The sequence below is a fragment of the Stegostoma tigrinum genome, chromosome 1, assembly GCF_030684315.1.
Source record: "Stegostoma tigrinum isolate sSteTig4 chromosome 1, sSteTig4.hap1, whole genome shotgun sequence".
Classification (NCBI taxonomy): Eukaryota; Metazoa; Chordata; class Chondrichthyes; order Orectolobiformes; family Stegostomatidae; genus Stegostoma; species Stegostoma tigrinum.
This window is the reverse complement of record NC_081354.1, coordinates 173,323,799-173,344,412: the sequence shown is the minus strand read 5'-3', so window position 1 is coordinate 173,344,412 and position 20,614 is coordinate 173,323,799. Positions and strand designations below refer to the sequence as shown.

At 42.3% G+C, this 20,614-nt stretch overlaps 1 protein-coding gene across 5 annotated transcripts in view; it reads right to left on the bottom strand.

Annotated features, from left to right (window-relative positions):
- ctnna2 (catenin (cadherin-associated protein), alpha 2) overlaps positions 1 to 20,614 on the bottom strand; it is a 1,331,223-nt gene that overhangs the window by 201,467 nt on the left and 1,109,142 nt on the right. For 4 of the 5 annotated variants that reach the window (XM_059650313.1, XM_059650312.1, XM_059650318.1 and 1 more), the window contains exon 15: positions 10,079 to 10,259. In XM_059650313.1, coding sequence (XP_059506296.1) covers positions 10,079 to 10,259 — 181 coding nt within the window. Of the gene's footprint in view, positions 1 to 10,077; positions 10,260 to 20,614 lie in introns of all 5 variants that reach the window. The other variant, XM_059650316.1, reaches the window with a different exon arrangement.

Genomic DNA, 20,614 nt, shown 5'->3' with positions numbered 1-20,614 from the left:
CCTCCACACTGCCAAGAATCTTTCCGTTAACCCTGTATTCTGCTCTCAAGTTTGTCCTTCCAAAATGAATCACCTCACACTTTTCAGCGTTAAACTCCGTCTGCCACTTCTGAGCCCAGCTCTGCATCCTATCAATGTCCCTTTGTAACCTAGAACAGCCCTCTGCACTGTCCACAACATGACCCACATTCGTGTCATCCGTGAACTTGCTAATCCACTCTTCCACTCCTTCATCCAAATCATTTACAAAAATCACAAATGGCAGAGGACCAAGAACAGATCATTGTGGTAAACCACTCGTAACTGAGCACCATGTTGAATATTTTCTGTCCACTACCACCTTTTGTCTTCTAAGGGTCAGCCAATTCTGAATCCAATCTTCCACATTTCCCCCTAGCCTATGCCACCTTTCCTTCTGCATGGTTCGGTGGTTAGCACTGCTGCCTCATTGTGCCAGGGGCCCAGGTTCAATTGCACACTTGGGCGACTGTCTGTGTGGAGTTTGCACATTCTCTCCAAGTCTATGTGGGTTTCTTCCAGGTGCTCTGGTATCCTCCCACAGTCCAAGGATGTGCAGGCCAGGTGGATTGGCCATGCTAAATTGCTTGTCATGTTCAGGGATGTGTGAGTTATCGGAAGATGGGTCTGAGTGATATATGGCAAAGGTTGGTGTGGACTTGTTGGGCCGAAGGGCCTGTTTCCACACTATAGGGATTCTATGATTATATTCTATGAGTTGCCACCCTCCACTCATCTAATCATATGGTGAGTTCAGTTCAGTATCTGGTCCATGGTAACCACCAGGATAGTGGAGGATTCAGCAAAGGAAGTGCCATTATATGTCGAGTGATGATGGTTAGATTCCCTCATGTTGGAGATTGTCATTATTTGGCACTCACAGAATCATCAAGATTTACAGCATGGAAACAAACACTTTGGTCCAACTCGTCCATGTCGACCAGATATTCTCAAGCAATCTCGTTCCATTTGCTAACATTTGGCCCGTATCTCTCCAAACCCTTCTTATTCATACACCCTTCCAGATGCCTTTTAAATGATGTAATCATACCCGCCTCCACCACTTTCTCTGGCAGCTCCTTCCATTCGCACACTACCGTCTGCATGAAAATGTTGCCCTTTAGCGCCCTTTTAAATCAGCCCCCTCTCACCTTAAACCTACTCCCCTACCTTAGGGAAAAGATCTTCACTATTCACCTTATCAATGCCCCAATGCTCCAGGGAAAAACTCCCAGCCTACCCAGCCTCTCCTTACAAATCAAATCCTTCGGTCCCAGGAGCATCCTTGTCAATCTTTTGTGCACACTTTACAATTTGATAATAATCTTTCTTTTAAAACTTGAGCAGCTGAGTCAGTAGTTGTCCTACCATATCACACTTGGCGATGGATATTCATGTCGCTCAACCAGAGTATATTTATTGTTTTTGCTGTCATTAGTGCTTCCTCCTAGTGGTTTTCAAAATGGATTCATCAGCTGAGTGGTGTGAGGCAGTACATGGAAATCAGCAGGAGGTTTCTTTATCCATGTTTGACTTCATGGTATGAAAATGTATGGCTGAAAATTTCTTCCCTAATCTTTCTATCAATCAGTTGAAGGTCATACCCCCTACTTACTGACCTCTCTATTGTTTTCTACATGTTAGCCCACATAACATTTACTGCAGGGAGTTGAGTTCCAGTTTGGACAAATGTTTTGAAGTTTGTTAACAATACTAACTACCTACACAGCTATGGCTGCAACATCACAGGCTCACACACACAGCCTGGGTACTGTGCTTACTGATTTTTGCATATTATACACACATAGCTGACTGACTGAAGTTACTTGACTGATTCCATGACACAGAAAGTATGACTGAAGGCAAGGTAGGTACCTTTATACTGGAATGTCAAATGTCATGTTTGGCGGCAGACTCCTTGTGTATATTTAAGGCAGAGAAACATAGATTATTGATTATTCGGGGAATCATGGGTTACAGGCAAAGGGCAGGAATCTGGATGTGAGGAATATTAAATCAGTCGCGATCCTATTGAATGGAGGAACAGGTATAAAGGGCTGAATGGCCTACTCCTTTTCCTACTTCTTATGGTCTTATGCCTTGATGCCATGTCACTGTACAAGCCTAACTGGCCTGGAGCCTATACTAGAATACAATATTCCCAACTTTACCCTCTAAACAATGGGAAACCTTTTCCAACAATATGTACAAGGACACGTAAAGAAACACTGAGCCAAATTTTCAGGGAGAGGCACCCTGATGCAGATTGTAACTGAGCCCAGAAGGGAGCTATGCATTTCTAAGAAGAGGTTTCACTCAGGGTTCCCTCAGAAATGCAGAGCAGCAATGCATATTCTGACAGTCTTTTCCAAGTGCAGAAGGCAAATCACACCCTGCCTTTTCCAGCAGTCTGCAGCTGTATTCTCAAAGTTAAATTTGACAGTCTCTGTCCACGGGTAAGTGATATAAGGCAATTGTGAAGTCAGCGCTCTGGGAGGGTCGGTGACCAATATGTAGGCTGTGTGGGGTGACAGGCACATAGGTTGTGGGGCAACCAGGGTACCAGTTTGCTTGGGTCACAGGGAGGTGAAAGGGTCCCTGGTTGCAGACAGAATGTCAGATGGTTAGGGAATAAGATGATAAGTAAGTAGGTGGCCAGGTGGGCAGATATCACCACTATTACAGTGAGATTTGAAAAATGATGATTCGACTTTGTGTTGTTTCCACATTGGCTTCTTTTAGCAAGGTATGCATTGAATCCAGCAAATCCAGCAAATATGCCAATCCAACTAATACTCTTCTCTCTCCCAATGTCTACTACATCTCATTCTTTGGAGAATTTCTGCAGTGTATCTTGCAGTTGGCAGATGCTACTAAGCCTCAATGGTGTAGGGAATGAATGCTCGTGAACGTGGCGGCAATCAAGTGGTCTGCTCTGTTGTGGATGGTGTCAAGCTTCTTGCATGTTGCTGAAGCCACACTCATCTAGGCAAGTAGGGAGTATTCCATCACACTACTGACTTGTACTTTGCCGATAGCGTGCAGGCTTTGGGGAGTCAGGAGGTGAGTTACTTGCTCCAGTATTCCAAACTTTTGACGTGCTCTTTTCACCACTTCATTAATATAATGAGTCCAGTTGAGATTCTGGTGAATGATAACTCCCAGGATGAGGACAGTGGTGGATTCAGTGATGGAAACATCATTGAATGTCATGGGCAAATATTATATTTTCTATTATTGGAGATGGTAAATAACTGGCATTTGTGAGGTATGAATGTTACTTTCCATCTGTCAGCCTAACATTGGATAGCAACGTGTACAGCTGGATGAACACAGCAGGCCAAGCAACATTATAGGGCAGGAATAAGAAATAACGAAGGATGGAGCTGGATGAGCACAGCAGGCCAAGCAGCATCTTAGGAGCACAAAAGCTGATGTTTCAGGCCTAGACCCTTCATCAGAAAAGGGGGATGGGGAGAGGATTCTGAAATAAATAGGGAGAGAGGGGGAGGCGGATCAAAGATGGATAGAGGAGAAGATAGGTGGAGAGGTGAGTATAGGTGGGGGTGTAGGTAGGGGATAGGTCAGTCCGGGGAGGATGGACAGGTCAAGGGGCCGGGATGAGGTCAGTAGGTAGGAAATGGAGGTGCGGCTTGAGGTGGGAGGACGGGATAGGTGAGAGGAGGGGATAGGTGAGAGGAAGAACAGGTAAGGGAGGCGGGGACGAGCTGGGCTGGTTTTGAGATGCAGTGGGGGAGGGGAGATTTTGAAGCTGGTGAAATCCACATTGATACCATTGGCTACAGGGTTCCTAAGCGGAATATGAGTTGCTGTTCCTGCAACCTTCAGGTGGCATCATTATGGCACTGAGGAGGCCCAGGATGGACATGTCATCTAAGGAATGGGAGGGGGAGTTGAAATGGTTCGCGACTGGGAGGTGCAGTTGTTTATTGCGAATTGAGCATAGGTGTTCTGCAAAGCGGTCCCCATGCCTCCGCTTGGTTTCCCCAATGTAGAGGTAGCCACACCGGGTACAGCGGATGCAGTATACCACATTGGTGGATGTGTAGGTGAACAACTGAAGGCCTGAAACGTCAGCCTTCCTGCTCCTCTGATGCTGCTTGGCCTGCTGTGTTCACCCAGCTCTACACCTTGTTATCTCGGATTCTCCAGCATCTCTACAGTTCCTCTTATCTTTATTGTACAGATGTTACTGTGTTTGAACACGGACTGCTTCTGTATCTGAAGAGTCACGAATGGTGCCGAACATTGGCAGTCATCAGGAAACATCCCGACTTCTGACCTAATGATACAGAAAAGGCCATTGATGAAGCAGCGGAAGGTAGTTGGGCCTACAACACTATCTTGAGAACTCCTGCAGAGATGCCCTGGAGCTGAGATGACTGACCTGTAACAACCACATCCAGCTTCCTAGGTGCTAGTTATGACTCTGACCAGCTGAGGGTTTGCCCCGATACCCAATGATTCCAGTTTTGTTTTGTTTTCTTGATGCCACAATCAGTCAAATATGGCCCTGGGGTCAAGAGTTGTCATTCTCACTTCACCTCTGCAATTCAGCTCTATTGGCCATGCTTGAACTAAGGCTGTAACAGGGTCCAGAGCTGAGTGGCCCTTACTTTTATAGGCCCTTTTCCTTCCTGCTCTCCCATTCAGTAAGAGCATGACTGACCTGATTGTGGCTTCAACTTCACTCTCCTGGCTGCATTCCATAATCCTTGACTTCATTGTCTGTCAGAAAATTATCTAATTCAGCCTTGAATAAAATTAAGTTAGTAACCCAGTTTCGTTGTCTCTCGGGAGGTGAATTCAAGGTTAACAATCCTCTGACACCAAAACATTCTCCTCATGTCTGTTTTGAAAAGGAAACTCTTATTCTTAAACTGTATTCCCTGGTAGTAGTTATCCCCCACAAAAGGAATCATATTCGTGATATCCATCCTATCAAGTCCCCTCAAGATATATACTTCAATAAGATTGCCTCTTATTTTTCTAAACTTTAATTGGTGTAGGCCCAAATGGCTAAGTCAAGTCCTTCATTCTGGGAATGAGTTGAATTAATTTTCTCTGTATTGCTCCTCCCAAAATTATATACAATTTCAAATACAGAGATGTTCTCGCAACGAAGTCCTGCACACATATCATAAAACTTTCAGCCACTTTTATATTCCAGTCCACATGATTTTATTTGCCTTTTTAATCACTCATGCGAATCATGTACGAGATCACACAGATCTTTTTGTACCACCAAAGTTCCACAGTCTTGCTCCATTTAAGTAATATATATTGTTCTACACTTCCTGTTAAAATGGTCGAGTTTCCATTTTCCCATATTCTACTCTGTCAAATTTTTGCCTTCTCACTTAACCCATCTACATCCTTTGTAGAGTTTCTACCATCTCTTGACAATTTACTTTCCTAACTATCTTGCTTGTTAGCAAATTTAACCGCCATACATTTGGTCCCCTCATGCAAGTCATTGACACAGATTGCAGGCTATAGCTGTGAACACATAATCTTTCTCATTATTCCATTTGTGTTCCTTCCTGATTCAGGATTTGAAATCCAGTTGCTTTTGTTCTTCGTTTGGGCTTCACTTTAGTAATGGCTTCCAAAGCTTATTGAGATCTTGAGCTACGACAGTGAGCACAGAATTCTTTTCATACAACTGTCTTAGCAAGCATTATTAACACTATTAAAATGGTGAGATAATTAAAATGTTCTGAGGAAGGGTCACTGGACTTGAAACGTTAACTCTGTTTTCTACTCCACAGATGCTGCCAGATTTGCTGAGCTTTTCCAGCAACTTTGTTTTTGTTTCAAATTAAAATGTGGAGTCACTTTAAACTTCGGGAAACATAGATTTCTCACAGCAATTCAGAAATACAGTCTGAGGGCCCAAAAAATGACAAGCTTTAATTGAGTCATATATGTTGTGATATTTTTGAGAAAAATATATGATCAGAAGCTATGCACTAATTTGCATGATAAATCTTGTACAGTAACAACTAAAACTAGGCAACACATCCGGTAAACAACATTCTCAAAATTTTTGTGAAGGATCACAATCCCAGCCAATGATTTAACCAAGGGCAGCATTACAATATGCAGCACCAATGAATTATGATCTGTGTTTACAACTGATCTATTGCCATGTTGTGTGTTGTAGCTTGAGAACTTTTAACTTAATTGGGTTTTCTTGTCGATTTCATATCACGAGTAAATGTATTCTCATGACTTTTTGTTGTAGGTTATGCTTTGATATGACTGTGATTATAACTCATGTAAGATATCTCTCCCTAAATGCTATTTTTCCATGTTTGAAAACTCAGTCTGATCAATGCACACTATTCTCTGTGTTCCAAATCTCTTGAGTCCCTGGAATTCTATCAAACAGAAAAAAAACTTCTTTTTTTCAAAAGCCAGATTTGATGTTGCAAACATGTGAGCACCATTTTGTTACTATGACAATGCTGTGCTGACTGTTGATGATCTGAAGCCACAGATTAAAAAAAAGATTTTGATGAATCTTCTGTAGATTTTGCCCAAATGCCTCCTCCCTTGGCACAAGCTTAATGTGGTTAACTGTGAACTAAGTATTTTTCCTGTTTCAGTTCCTATCTCATTCAGCAATTATATCTCAGCAAATAGAAGCACACTATTCAACCCTTAGGCCTGCTCTGTTGTACAGTTAGATCTTAATTGCTTTGTATCTCAGCTCCAATTGTCCACTTTGATCCACATCTTATGATACCTGTATGCAAAGAAAATTTAGTGATCTGTCTTCAAAGGTCTAATTGTTCCATCTGCCACAGTGTCTTGGTAGAGAGAAAGCATTATTATCCAATGTGTTAAAACAGTTTCTTATGTTACACTTCAAAGATCTGGCTCTAATTTCAGAAGGTGCCACTTCATTCTTGATTGGTTCACCAAATACTTTCTCAGTCAGATTAAGTCTCAATCTTTTTGTGGTCCAGGAAATATAAACTAAGCACAGAGGAAACCTTCAACTTGAATACTGTCGACATGGTCCACCTTTTCCTTGCATTTCATGACAATGAACTCCAGTGTTAGTGCACAGCTTCTGAGAATATATTTTTCCATACATGTCGGTATTCAATAAAGATGTGCTTTAGTTTGTTTGGGGAGATTGTCATGAACTGGGACAGGAGTAAGCTTTGGTCAGTCGCTCCAATTATTTTTCATTCCCATTAACATACTTCAAACGTAAACCTTATTTCCTACGATCAGGTTAGAAAAGGAAGTACTGTTAGCTTCACAGCTGCAGCACATCCCAAATTTTATTTGTCATTATTTTTAAAAAATCAACATGTTCAGAAATGTGTCAAAACATGTCGAGATGTTTTGACACATCTCTGAAGCAGGTGCGATTTCAGTCCAGATCTCCTTGCTTAGAAGTAGGGGCACTACCATTGCATGACAAGAACCCGTGATAAGGCAAAATGCGTCATAGCCAATGAGCTACAGGTGCAAAATTTCTACCCGATCATTTAAAGGGACACAAGCCTGTTAATTCTGCCTGGGAATGGACAAGAAATTGTATTGATCAGGGAGTTTGATATTGTCTCTTAAAGGACAATCCCTTTGTATATTAGAATTGTAACTATGCCTATATCCTAAATGTTATGCACATTTTTTATATTAAGCTGTTTCAGGAATCAATGCAATCTGTTTGTTAAAGTTAAGTTTTATCTTTTTTTAACTTACTTTAGCCTGGATCTAAACAATCCAGAGTGCTTCCATGAAATCCATTCCCCTATATTGTTCACCTTTCTCCCAGACTCCACCGAGACCTTCATCTCATACCCAAGCCAACTGAAATCAGAGCCGCCTCCAAACCTCAGCCAGCAGGCTGGCTCTGGCTTCATGACCAAATCCTGTCGCTCACTGGCAAAGAGCAATTGAAGGCAGAGGTAACATTTGCTGTGGGTCTTATTTGGCGTGTGCATGCAGCCTAGAATTTTTCCCTGACTTTGGCCAAATTCAATTCCTAGGCCTAGATCACTGGTGCCCATTTAGGTATTGACCAGCATTCCTCAAGAACATCTGTGAGAAACAGGGGCTGAAAAAGGCAAAAGAGTACTCTCAACATGAACATCTGAGAATTTACTCAGTGTTCCTCCTATTTTGCTCTGCTATGAGTCGGCCTATGATGTTGACTGGGATGGATTTCTGATGATGCAGATGAAGGTGAATGCCAGAACGCTCGGTTTCCCCATGTGTTTTGCACTGACTTATCAGCTTGCAAACTTTCCTTTCTGATGGTTGGAAGTATGACATATGTAGTTTGTCACATCCTCATACAAGCAGTCTGCAGCAGCTAGTGAGGTGGGGTTACCTGAACCTTTGGCTCAGGGTCAATCACTGCTCCTGAGGTTCCAATGCTTGACCCCAGCTTTAGACAGAGTGGAGGGGTTCTGATGGGTGTGCATGGGTCTGAAACTAGGAGAAGAAGTAACTTTGATGTTGGTGGGGTGGAAAAACCCTGCTCTTCTAAACGCACAAAGTGTGCTGCAAAGACACTTGTCCTGTTCCCAGTGCTGTTTTTGCTTCCCTTGGCCTACCAGATTTCCTTAGACCTGTAAAACCAGCTGACCAGGGTTAAACCTGCAGATGTTGAATCGGATGCCCTCAGCCTCATTATCATATTGCCGTTGAAAATCTGCAACCTATGCTGGTTGGAAGTGGATGAATAGTTTGCAGCTGTATAACCCATTTAATGCCCTTTAAACATCTCAAAGGGCCAATGTGCTATTTCTGAAGTGTGGTCACTGTTGTGTCCAGAGAAATACAGCAGTCAACATGCTAGCAGCAAGCACCCATAAACAGCATTGTGATCACAAGTAGATCATCTCTTCTGAGACTCAAGGCATCATGAGAATTCCCCAACTCTTCTTCATAGTAATTGCAGGGTTTCCTTGATGGCCACCTGAGACGGAAGAACATCTTATCTACAAGACAGCACCTCTGATAAGCAGCTCACCTTTAGTACTGCAAATAATCAGCCTTGATTTTGGTGCTCCAATTCCTGGAGTCGAGAAACCTAACAATGCAGCCAACCCCTAACACTCAAGAACAAAAAGAGAAGTTGCTGGAACTGAGGAAGGTCACCGGACCTGAAATGTTAACTCAAAGTTTCTCTTCACAGATGCTGCCAAACTTGCTGAGCTTTTCCAGAAACTTCTGTTTCTGTTCCTGATTTACTGCATCCACAGTTCTTTCAGTTTTTATTTAGTATTAAAGACTCAACAGTTGAGTTGGGATCGAGTTTGAAATTTTTAAGATTTTTACATCTTACTCAACTTTAATCATTTGTGGGAGTTTAACATTCACCCTTTAAGTTCTCATTAGTGCACAGTAGACACATTGATGCTTCTAATTACAACTTCTTTACTTGGTAGGAATGGCCATTCAGTGCCTCACCTTCCCAAATCACACATGTAGGGTACGTGCAGCAGTACCTCAGATTCGACACTACTTCGTGGCAGGACGGTCAACATATTGTTTTTGTTGGCGCACGCTGGTTAATTTCATGTTATTGATTGTGACATACATGAACAAAAGAAACATCTGGTTCACTAAGATAATAAAGTGTGAAGCTGGATGAACACAGCAGGCCAAGCAGCATCTCAGGAGCAGAAAAGCTGACGTTTTGGGCCTAGACCCTTCATCAGAGGTCTGATGAAGGGTCTAGGCCCTAAACGTCAGCTTTTGTGCTCCTGAGATGCTGCTCGGCCTGCTGTGTTCATCCAGCTTCACACTTTATTATCTTGGATTCTCCAGCATCTGCAGTTCCCATTATATCTGGTTCACTAATCTTCTTTAGAGAAGGAAATCTGCCATCCTTACCAGATCTGGCCTATATGTCACATTTGACACATAGCAATGTGTGGTTGATTCTTAACTACCTTCTGAAACAGCCCCTCAGCCCATGGGCAATTAAGGATAAGCAGCAAATGCTGGCTTTGCCAGTGGACACCCATGACCTTTGAAAGAAACACATTGCCTACACTCTCTTACCTGGTGAAATCGGTCATTTCCATCATAATCATACACATCTGCTTGGCTAGAACAATGATGTCATTGCCACTATCATCCCATTTCGCAACCTCGGCATCGAGCTTGTTTTTCTCCTGGTGGAAGCTCTCCACTTGCTCAGCAATCTTTGCCTTTTCCTCTTGTGGCAACTGAGCCATGATAGCCTGTACCAGAAAACAGGAAAAGGACATCATAAATGCAAATCAGTACTAGACATAATAGGAACGGTAGATGCTGGAGAATCTGAGATAACAAGGTGTAGAGCTGGATGAACACAGCAGGCCAAGCAGCATCAGAGGAGCAGGAAGGCTGACATTTCGAGCCTAGACCCTTCATCAGGTCTAGGCCCGAAACGTCAGCCTTCTTGCTCCTATGATGCTGCTTGGCCTGTCATGTTCATCCAGTTCTACACCTTGTTATCTGCAAATCAGATTTTGCAACTTGAACAAAGCAATACCGCTGCCTGTATTCAATGCCTGTATGTTCCTCCACAAAATATCAAGCTGCTCAAAAAAATCCTTGTGAGGTCTTTTGCTGAGCTTCGGTCTGCACTTTCAGGTAGATGTAACAGGTCCCATGGCACTATTCTAAATAGAACAGGGAATTTTTCCCTGTGGCCATTTTCTATCTTCCAAACAATGTTAATAAAAGTAAGACCATCTGGTCATTTGCCTCATTGTAGTTTGTGGAAGATTGATGTGTGCAAATTTTATGCTGCATTTCATACAGAACAAGAGCGATACATCTCAGAAATTGCTTTATTAGCAATAAAATGCTTTGGGATGAGTTGAGGTCATGAAAAGCACAATGTAAATGCAAATTCTTGTTTTCATTCTCTACAATTATGGACGTAAAAAAGAACTTGTTGATTGCAAAAAATAGAACAAGTGGCCTGCAAGTGTGACTTGAGAAAGTTGTTGTTCAGCAGCCTAAATAAAATGATAGCTAAGGATAGGAGAAATACTTTATTGCTGAAGATAACAAACAAAAAGCAACTCACAGTAAGTGTTTAGCCCACCCATAAAAACAATCAGATCAGATTTGCAGATAAGCTGACACTGAATGAAGGATGAGAAAAGATTTACAGGCAAAACACAAATCCATGTTATCTTTTAAAAACCTACTTATGCCTGGAATTACATTGTATTTACATTCATATCATGTAGCTTGGAAGACAATACAATCACTGAGAGGATTTGTTAAAATATACTGTCTACTTTCCTCGCGCTATCTTCACAGAATTACAGAATTGTTATAATGCGGATGTAAGTCGTTTGACTCATTGTGCCTGCATTGGTTCTATTTCTGCCTACCGACTGCCTATCTCCTGCATTTATCCATATTCATTTATCCAAATAATCATTCAATGGCTTAATGAACGGCTCAATTGAACATTTCCCCACCATATTTCCAGGCATTTGATATCCTAAGTAAGCTGTATGCCCTTTCATTCTTTCTATCTCTTTTATGAGTGGGAATAACTTCTCTCTTAGCAAAATTAGAAATTGCTGAAGAAACTCAGTAGGTCTGGCAGAGTCTGTGGACAGAAAACAGAGTTAAATTTTCGAGTCCAGTGACCCTTCTTCAGAGCTGTTTAGAACTGCAAGTTGTTTATATTCGTCAAGTCGGCTCTAGATGAAGAAGAGGGAGTGAGACAGAGAAAAAAGAAAGAGGGGCTTTTTACTCTTCACTAGTTCTTTCGTCTTCCACTTGGCTGAGAATGTTTCTCTCTAATGATGAGTTATGGGTTCCTCCTCATGGAACTCCATGATGATGTCTCATAGCTTATTTATTTTCACAACCAAAGCCAAAAGGGCCACTGTGTCAATTTTTATGAAACAAAGTAAATTATGCTGGAATTCCCTTTCGTGCCCTGGCTGCCTCCTGTTCTGTCAATGCTTTGACTTCTTACACTCATAAAAGAACTTATTGAGCAACCAAATGGAAACAGTGTTATAAATAACTACCTTATTGACTGACATTGAGATACCAGATCAAGCTGTCTGCCTTTGTTTCTGGCTAAAATAAATCAATAAGAGCGGTCATGTGATTTCTAGGCACTGTCCTTAAAAGATTCTGTGTCCATATTAAAACGTAGGATTAGTCTTCTTAACACAATATGTACTATGACAAATAAAGGGCAGCATAGTGGCTCAGTGGTTAGCACTGCAGCCTTACAGCGCCAGGGACCCAGGTTCGATTCCAGCCTCGGGTAACTGCCTGTGCAGAGTTTGCTCATTCTCCCCGTGTCTGCGTGGGTTTCCTCCGGGTGCTCCGGTTTCCTCCCACAGTCCAAAGATGTGCAGGCTTGGTGGATTGGCCATGTTAAATTGCCCGTAGTATTCAGGGGTGTGTGGGCTATAGGGGGATAGGTCTGGTTGGGATGCTCCAACGGGCAGTGTGGACTTGTTAGGCCGAAGGGCCTGTTTCCACACTGTAGGGAATCTAATCCAAAACAGTCTGGTCTAGGCCCGAAACGTCAGCTTTCCTGCTCCTAAGATGCTGCTTGGCTTGCTGTGTTCATCCAGCTCCACACCTTGTTATCATAGCAATTCTCCTTGCATCTCTCAGATCTCTTTGTCCATTGGACTCTCAACTCGTCCCAGCTTGTCTTGATATACACACCCTTGTTTCCTTCTTCAGCCTCTGAACTGAGTAGCTTCTCGTCTTTGGTGATTTCAACAATAATCTCAACACCTGTTACTTTTTTCTCTTCCAAGTTTGCAAATTCCCGTCTCATTGGAAACTCAAATCACCCAAGGAAACCCACACATGCCACCCTGACTTGGAAATATATTGCTGCCCCTCCATCATCACTGGAACCAAATCTTAGAACTTCCTCATTCATCTTCACTAAATGAACTGTAGATGTTCAAGAAGGACATTGTGTCTCATCTTATAAATATTACTTTCTTGCGAGCGATATCAACTTCCCACACGTGGATATATAAAAAAAACTCGTTCTTTTAATGTCTTATGCGCTAAGTATGAGACTATTTGGTGCCTTTTCTTGATGCCTGTGCTAATTCATATCAGACTTTCAAAAGCTCCCATTTGTACATTCTACTCCAAAAAGAATCCTACTTTCAAGCTCACATAGCAAGCTACCTTCTTCTGTCAGCCAAACTGTTTGAACATTCTGCAGGCACACCTCACTCAATTCCCCATCTATAATCATGTTAATTAGGTTTCCTGTCAGCTCACAACATCATAACAACTCCAACCAAAAGCACATGTGATATCCTGTGACCATAGTGCACCACAGCTCTTCATCCTCCTGACCTAGTCTGTAGGAGATAGAGCACTAGGTAGCCTGGTGTAATGACAACAGCCTCTCTCTCAACGTCGACAAATCAAAAGAATGGGTCATTAACTTCAGAAAGAAAGGAGGAGAACACACACCCATCTACATCAATAGAGCAGAGGTTGAGAGGGTTGAGACTGTCAAGTTCCTAGGAGTGATGATAATTAACAATCTGTCCTGGGCTTCCCATGTAGATACAATGGTCAAGAAGGCACAACATGCCACTTCATCCTCAGATGGCTCAGGACATTCGGCATGTTAATAAGGACACTCACCAACTTTTATATGTATGATTCAGAGCATACTATCCAGGTGCCTAATGGCCTGGTTTGGCAACTGCACTGCCCAGGACCGTAAGAAACTGCAGAAGGGTATGTGTACAGCCTAGACCATTGCATGCAGGTTTAATCTCCCAGTCTAAGGAAGGGTATTCTTACCATTGAGGGGGTCCAACGAAGATTCACCAGTCTAATTCCAGGGATGGCAGGACTAGCAATCTGAAGAAAGATTGGATTGACTGGTCTTGTATTCACTGAAAATAAGAAGAATGAGGGGGGATCTCATAGAAGCATATAAAATCCTGATGGGACTGAACAGGCTAGACGCAGGAATAATGTTACCGATGTTGGTGAAGTCCAGAACCAAAGGTCACAGTGTACGAACAAGAAGTAAGCCATTCAGGACTGAAATGAGTAAGAATTTCTTCACTCAGGGAGTTAAGAACCTGTGGAATTCTCTCCCACATGAAGCTGCTGAGGGAAAGTTTTTTAGATATATTTAAGTAGGAACTGGATATTGACCTTGTGGCTAAAGGGATCAAGGGATATGGGGAGAGGGCAGGAATAGGGTACTAAGATTGAATGATCAGCCATGATTGTATTAAATGGTGATGCAGGCTCAAAGGGTCAAATGGCCTGCTGCTTTCAATGTTTCTCTGTTTCTATCACAGAAGCCGACCTTCCATCCATGGATAACAAAGTGTAGAGCTGGGTGAACACAGCAGGCCAAGCAGCATCTCAGGGGCACAAAAGCTGTCATTTCGGGCCTGGACCCTTAATCAGAAAAAAAACTTTTTTCTGATGAAGGGTCCAGGCCCGAAATGTCAGCTTTTGTGCTCCTAAGATGCTGCTTGGCCTGCTGTGTTCATCCAGCTCCACACTTTGTTATCTCGGATTGTCCAGCATCTGTAGTTCCCATTGTCTCTTCCATCCATGGACTCTATTCACACAGCTCACTGCTGTGGAAAGGCAGCCAACGTCATGAAAGACTCATCTCACCTCAGTAATGGTCTCCTACAACTTCTTTCTTCAGGCATAAGGTACAGAAGTTTGAATACATGCAGCAACAGGTGAAAGAACACCTTCTTCCTCGCCATTAGACTGATCGCTGGACTGTGTAACTTTAAATAATGTTGATCTTGATTCGCACACCTCCCGTGCAACATATGCCTCACTCTGTCTAGGGTGCTATAATCTTAATGTCCTTGCTTAAGATGATCTGCCTGTACTGCTCACAGACAAAGCTTTTCACTGTTCTGGGTCACCAGACCTGAAATTTTAACTCTTACTTTTTATTCACAGATGCTGCCAGACCTGCTGAGCATTTCCAGCAACTTCTGTTTTTGTTCCAAAGCTTTTCACTGTGCTTACGCACACATGACAATAAATCAAATCAAATCAGCCATTGACATAGTCTTTCAATGCTGACTTCCAGCTTAGAGGAATTGCACTTGCATTCTTGGCTGTTCCCTTTCCCCATCAGGATAGTCCCCCTTTCTAACAAGAACTGTACAGTCAGCTTCTATGTATACTCTGATGCCCTGATCCCTACCTTTTGAACCTTTCTCTGTGAATAATAGCTAAGTAATGCTCAAGACAAATGTTTGAAGCCACTGAGCACTGCACAGGCTATAGGCCGTGACAAGGTTTTGGTCAAGTGCTGAAGACTTGTGCTGCAGAATTCGCTGCAACACTAGCCAGCTGCTTCAGCACAATTACAGCACCAGCAATGTGGAAAAATTGCCCAGCTATATCCATGAAAACTAGAACAAATCCTCCATCTACTCCTAACCATTAGCAAAATCAAGAGAGTGGATGGTCAACAGCATTATCGAAAGGCACTTGCTCAGAAATAACCCGCTCACTGATGCTTAGTTTGTTTTTTTGTCATGCCTGACCTCATTACAGCCTTGGTGCAAACTGGGCAAAAGAGATGAGCTCTAAAAAGGAGTTGACAGTTACTGTCCTTGACCTCAAGGCCAGATTTGACCATTTGTGGCACAAAAGAGTCCAAGAAAAACTGGAATCAAGTGGGAAACGCTCCACTGGTTGAGGACACGTATAAAGACCTGGCATAATTAACCTCCTAACATCGCAAAAACTGTCTACAATCTAAAATGCTCAAGTCAGAAGTGTGATGGAATACTCTCCACTTGCTTGCATAGGGGTAGCTCCAATAATACTGAAGAAGCTTGACACAATCCAAGATAAAACATCCCACTTAATTGGCATCCCATCCATAACTTTCCACATCCACATTGTTGAAAAGTTGTGTAAAGTACTTGTGAACTGTAAGGCAGCAAGTTATAGAACATAGAACATTACAGCACAGTACAGGCCCTTCGGCCCTCGATGTTGTGCCGACCTGTCATACCGATCTCAAGCCCATCTAACCTACACTATTCCATGTACATCCATATGCTTGTCCAATGATGACTTAAATGTACCTAAAGTTGGCGAATCTACTACCGTTGCAGGCAAACTGTTCCATTCCCTTACTACTCTCTGAGTAAAGAAACTACCTCTGACATCTGTCCTATATCTTTCACCCCTCAATTTAAAGCTATGCCCCCTCGTGCTTGCCACATCAACCAAGGTATATAAGACGGGGTTTTTTGAAAATTAGGGGAGAACAAACCACTATCTAAGAAATAAACATCACGTTCTCACTGAATTCTATAAGCTTTCTGAGCAGCACCATCTATCCATAAAAGGTACCATGGCAATTCTGGCTAAAAATCCTCACAGAAGAATTCACTGAGAAAACATCCCTGACAGAAGGATCAGCAAAAGAAAGGTGTTTGTGACAAGAGAGGCAGCAGAAAAAGCAGAACATTCCCAAAGTCACAGCCTGTGTGGGCTTTGAGTGTCTAAGTTTTAATTTAGTTTTCTTATTACTTGCGTTCACATAGGTGGGACTTTTATTTATTGGAACGGAATACCAGTAGAATTTTGTTCAGTTCAGGAATAGTCAGTAGTTAAGGGAATTGTTCGATTTGTGGTAGCTCTGTAAATTTGTTCACAGTTAGTGTTAAATAAATAAATTGTTACTTGTTGCTTATAAAGTGACTGTCAGGGATTTTCTTACATTTAATCACTCGTTTTTAATAGATTAGGTGAGGTGGCGCAGGGCGAGCTTCGCTGGGTGTTCTGGGTTTAACTATTAGAAGGGGTCCTCTATTCCCACCATAACAGATTGGGGATTTGTGTTTCGGTTTTAGTTATCAGAGGGGTTTGACCTCCCCTCCCTCATACCATCAACACACAGTTGTGGCATTGTATAATCTTTGTAAGATGCACTGCAGCAACTTACCCAGGCTCTTTCAACAGCACTTTCTCAACCTCTCACCTTGACCACAAAGAAATCATTGGGAACTCCACCAGTAGTTGTTTCCTATGCAAAATACACACCATTGAAACTTGGAATTATACTGCCATTCATTCACTGTTGCTGGGTCAAAATCTTGAAACTCCTTCTCTGACCACACTACATAATCATGCCTCGAGTGGTTCAAAAAGACAGCTACCCACTGAGCGCATTGAGGGCAATAAATGATGCCCACATCTCATGAATGAGTAAAAATGATTGACCAAGTCTAATCTCATTATTCTGGCCCCATCAACAACCCTAGATTACTGCCAGCTCCAACCCTTCTCTGCTGTCTTCAGTTGGACAAAACTGATTGCAACAACTGCATTCTACTTGACCCAAAGTTGAGTTTTCAACTGTTTTTCGTTCTTAAGGGGAGATCTTATAGAAACGTATCAGATGATGAAGGGAATAGTAAGGTGGAGGCAGTGCGGTTGTTTCTGCTAGCAGGTGAAACTAGGACCAGAGGGCATTGCCTCAAAATAAAGGGAAGCAGATGTAGGACTGAGGTCAGGGGGAACTTCTTCACCCAAAGGGTTGTGAATCTGTGGAATTCCCTGCCCAGTGAAGTGGTTGAAGCTACCTCGCGGAACGTTTTTAAGGCAAGGCTAGATAGATTATTGAACAGTAAAGGAATTAAGGGTTATGGTGAGTGGGCAAGTAAGCAGAGCTGAGTCTCAAAAAGATCAGCTATGATCTTATTAAATGGCGGGGCAGGCTCAAACGGCCAGATGGCCTACTCCTGTTCCTAGTTCTTATGTTCTTATGTTAACTGTTTCCTGAGATATTCAGGTATAGGCAGCTCACCGCAAAGACAGTTAGGAATAGACAATAAATGCTGGTCTTGCCAGTGATGTCACTTCCTAAGAACGAACAACAATAATTAAAAACAAAATACTGCTTATGACAACCTCTAAATTATCACTGTCACTGCTGTTACCTCACTTCCAATGCTGCTGATGTTCTTATCCAGGCCTTTGTTACTTCTAAACTAGGCTTTCTTGACTGACGTCCAATTCTTCTCATGAATAAGATGTCATCTTATAACAAGCTGCATTATCCTACCCTGTTCTGTCCTATCCTAGCTATCCTACTCTATCTTATCCGATTCCGTGTCATATTTGTTTATCTTGTAACTGTTATACTTTTAGCTGCATTGCTTTCCTGTGTTCCAATACTTCAAATTTAACATTATAACCACACTATAGCTGTGCTCAGTTCTCAATCTGTCATCTCTTAGGACTCAATTCTTCCTCAAATTTCCTTGCAACTCTGAACATTATGCACATTCTTCATTTGTCTTCTCACTTATATCCTTAATGTTTGGGTGAAGATGAATGGCAACATCTTGGATTTATCTAAATGTGGCTGAAGGAGGAACGGGCGGAATGATCCTTATATTTTGCATTACCTCTTGCACACTTTCTGGGAATGATAACCTCTTGGAATTTGTCACTTTGGACAATATAAAGGTATGTGAGTTTAAGATTAATAGTGCTCAAAATCAATCCACAAATTATCATTGAGAGTTGAAGTGATATTATGCTGTTTGGCAATGAATTCAATTATCCAAAATACTACAAGAGATTATAATCTTATGCCCTATAAAAGTAGACAAAAGACTGACTGAGGTACAACGTGAAACCTACAGCCTTCCAGGCCATCAAAAGCAGGGTTTAACCAAGAAACTCTGATAGTTTATGTCAGATTGAAAGATGACACTATAGTGTATTTGAAAGTAGAAATCAGTGTTGGCAGTTTGACATTCTTTTGCTAACAAAGTGTGGAGCTGGATAAACACAGTGGGTCAAGCAGCATCTCAGGAGCACAAAAGCTGATGTTTCGGGCCGAGACCCTTCAACAGAGAGCTTTTGTGCTCCTGAGATGCTGCTTGGCATGCTGTGTTTATCCAGCTTCACACTTTGTTATCTTGGATTCTCCAGCATCTGCAGTTCCCATTATCACTGACATTCTTTTGCGGGTTATTTTAAAGATGGCATTCATTCTGCATTTTTAAATGGATTGATGCCTGCTAAAACCACAAAGAATGCCAAATGAAGGTGTTAGGCATCTTCTATCACTATTACAAGTTTCGGGCTTTACCTGCAGCAGATGTGAAGATAACTATTACGAGACTCACTGATACTCAATATTTAATTATTCAATGTCAAACTTGACCATCACACCTGTCCTTGGTGACCTACATTGGATCCTAAGATCCAGATGTCTCTTCTATTTAAAATTCTCATTTTTATCTTCAAATATTCGCATGGCCTTGATCCATCCTATCCCTGTGACCCTATTCTATCTTACAGAACTCTGTCACAGTTACTGCTTCCTTCTCAAAAGGTTTGCCAACACTGCATCTTCCAGAAATTAAACATTGATTTTGTGGACATATCCTCAAGACCCCTGCAAAAAAAGAAATACTAGTTTCTTTCAATGCTGAACTACCTTTATTAGTTCTCTGAATACTGATTGAAAATAGCGTCTCTGGACTCTGGTCAAATAGAGGCAAAATGGCAAATAGTCTACCATTGAGATGCTATTTGCTCGCACTGCAGTCTCATAAAACCAGGGACCTGGGTTTGATTCCAGCCTTGGGCAATTGTCTCTGTGGAGTTTGCATGTTTTTCCTGTCCCGATGTGGGCTTAGAGAGTCATAGAGTCCTACAGCACAGAGACAGGCCCTTCAGCTCAACCTGGTTCATACTGAGCAAAATCTCAACTCATGCTAATACAATATCCCTACACTTGGCGCATTTCCTTCTAAACCTTTCCTATCCATGTATTTGCCCAAATAACTTTAAAATCTTGTTAGTGCACCCACCTCAACCACTTCTGCTGGCAGCTCATTCCATATGTGTACCACTGCACATTCCATATGTGTACCAAGCTCTGTGTTAAAATGTTGCCTCTCAGGTTCCCATGTATTCTTTCCCCTCTTACATTAAACTGATGCCCTCCCGTCCTCGATTCCCCAACCCTGGGAAAAAGACTGAGTGCATTCAACCGATCAATGCCTCTCAGGATTTTATACACTTCTATTTGAGCCCTCCTCAGTCTCCTATACTCTGAGGAAAGGTCCTATCTTATCCAACCTCTTCCTGTAACTCTGTCCCTTGAGTCCTGGCAATATAGTTGTAAATTTCTTCTGCACTCTTTTCAGTTAAATAATATCCTTCCTATTGCAAGGTGACCAAAACTGAACATAATATTCCAAGTGTCACAGAGTTAGTAAGAACTGCCAATGCTGGAGAACCTGAGATATCACGGTGTGAAGCTGGACGAACACAGCAGGCTAAGCAGCATCATAGGAGTAGGAAAGCTTGCCGTTTCGGGTCGGGCCCCTTCTTCAGAAATGTGGGAGGGGAAGGGGATTCTGAAATAAATAGGTAGACGGGGGAGGAAGATCGAAGATGGATAAAGGAGAAGATAGGGTGAGAGCAGACAGACAGGTCAAAGAGGTGGGGTTAGAGCCAGTGAAGGTGAATGTAGGTGGGGAGTTGGGGGGGAATAGGTCAGTCGAGAGATGACAGACAGGCCAAGAGGGTGGGATGAGGTTAG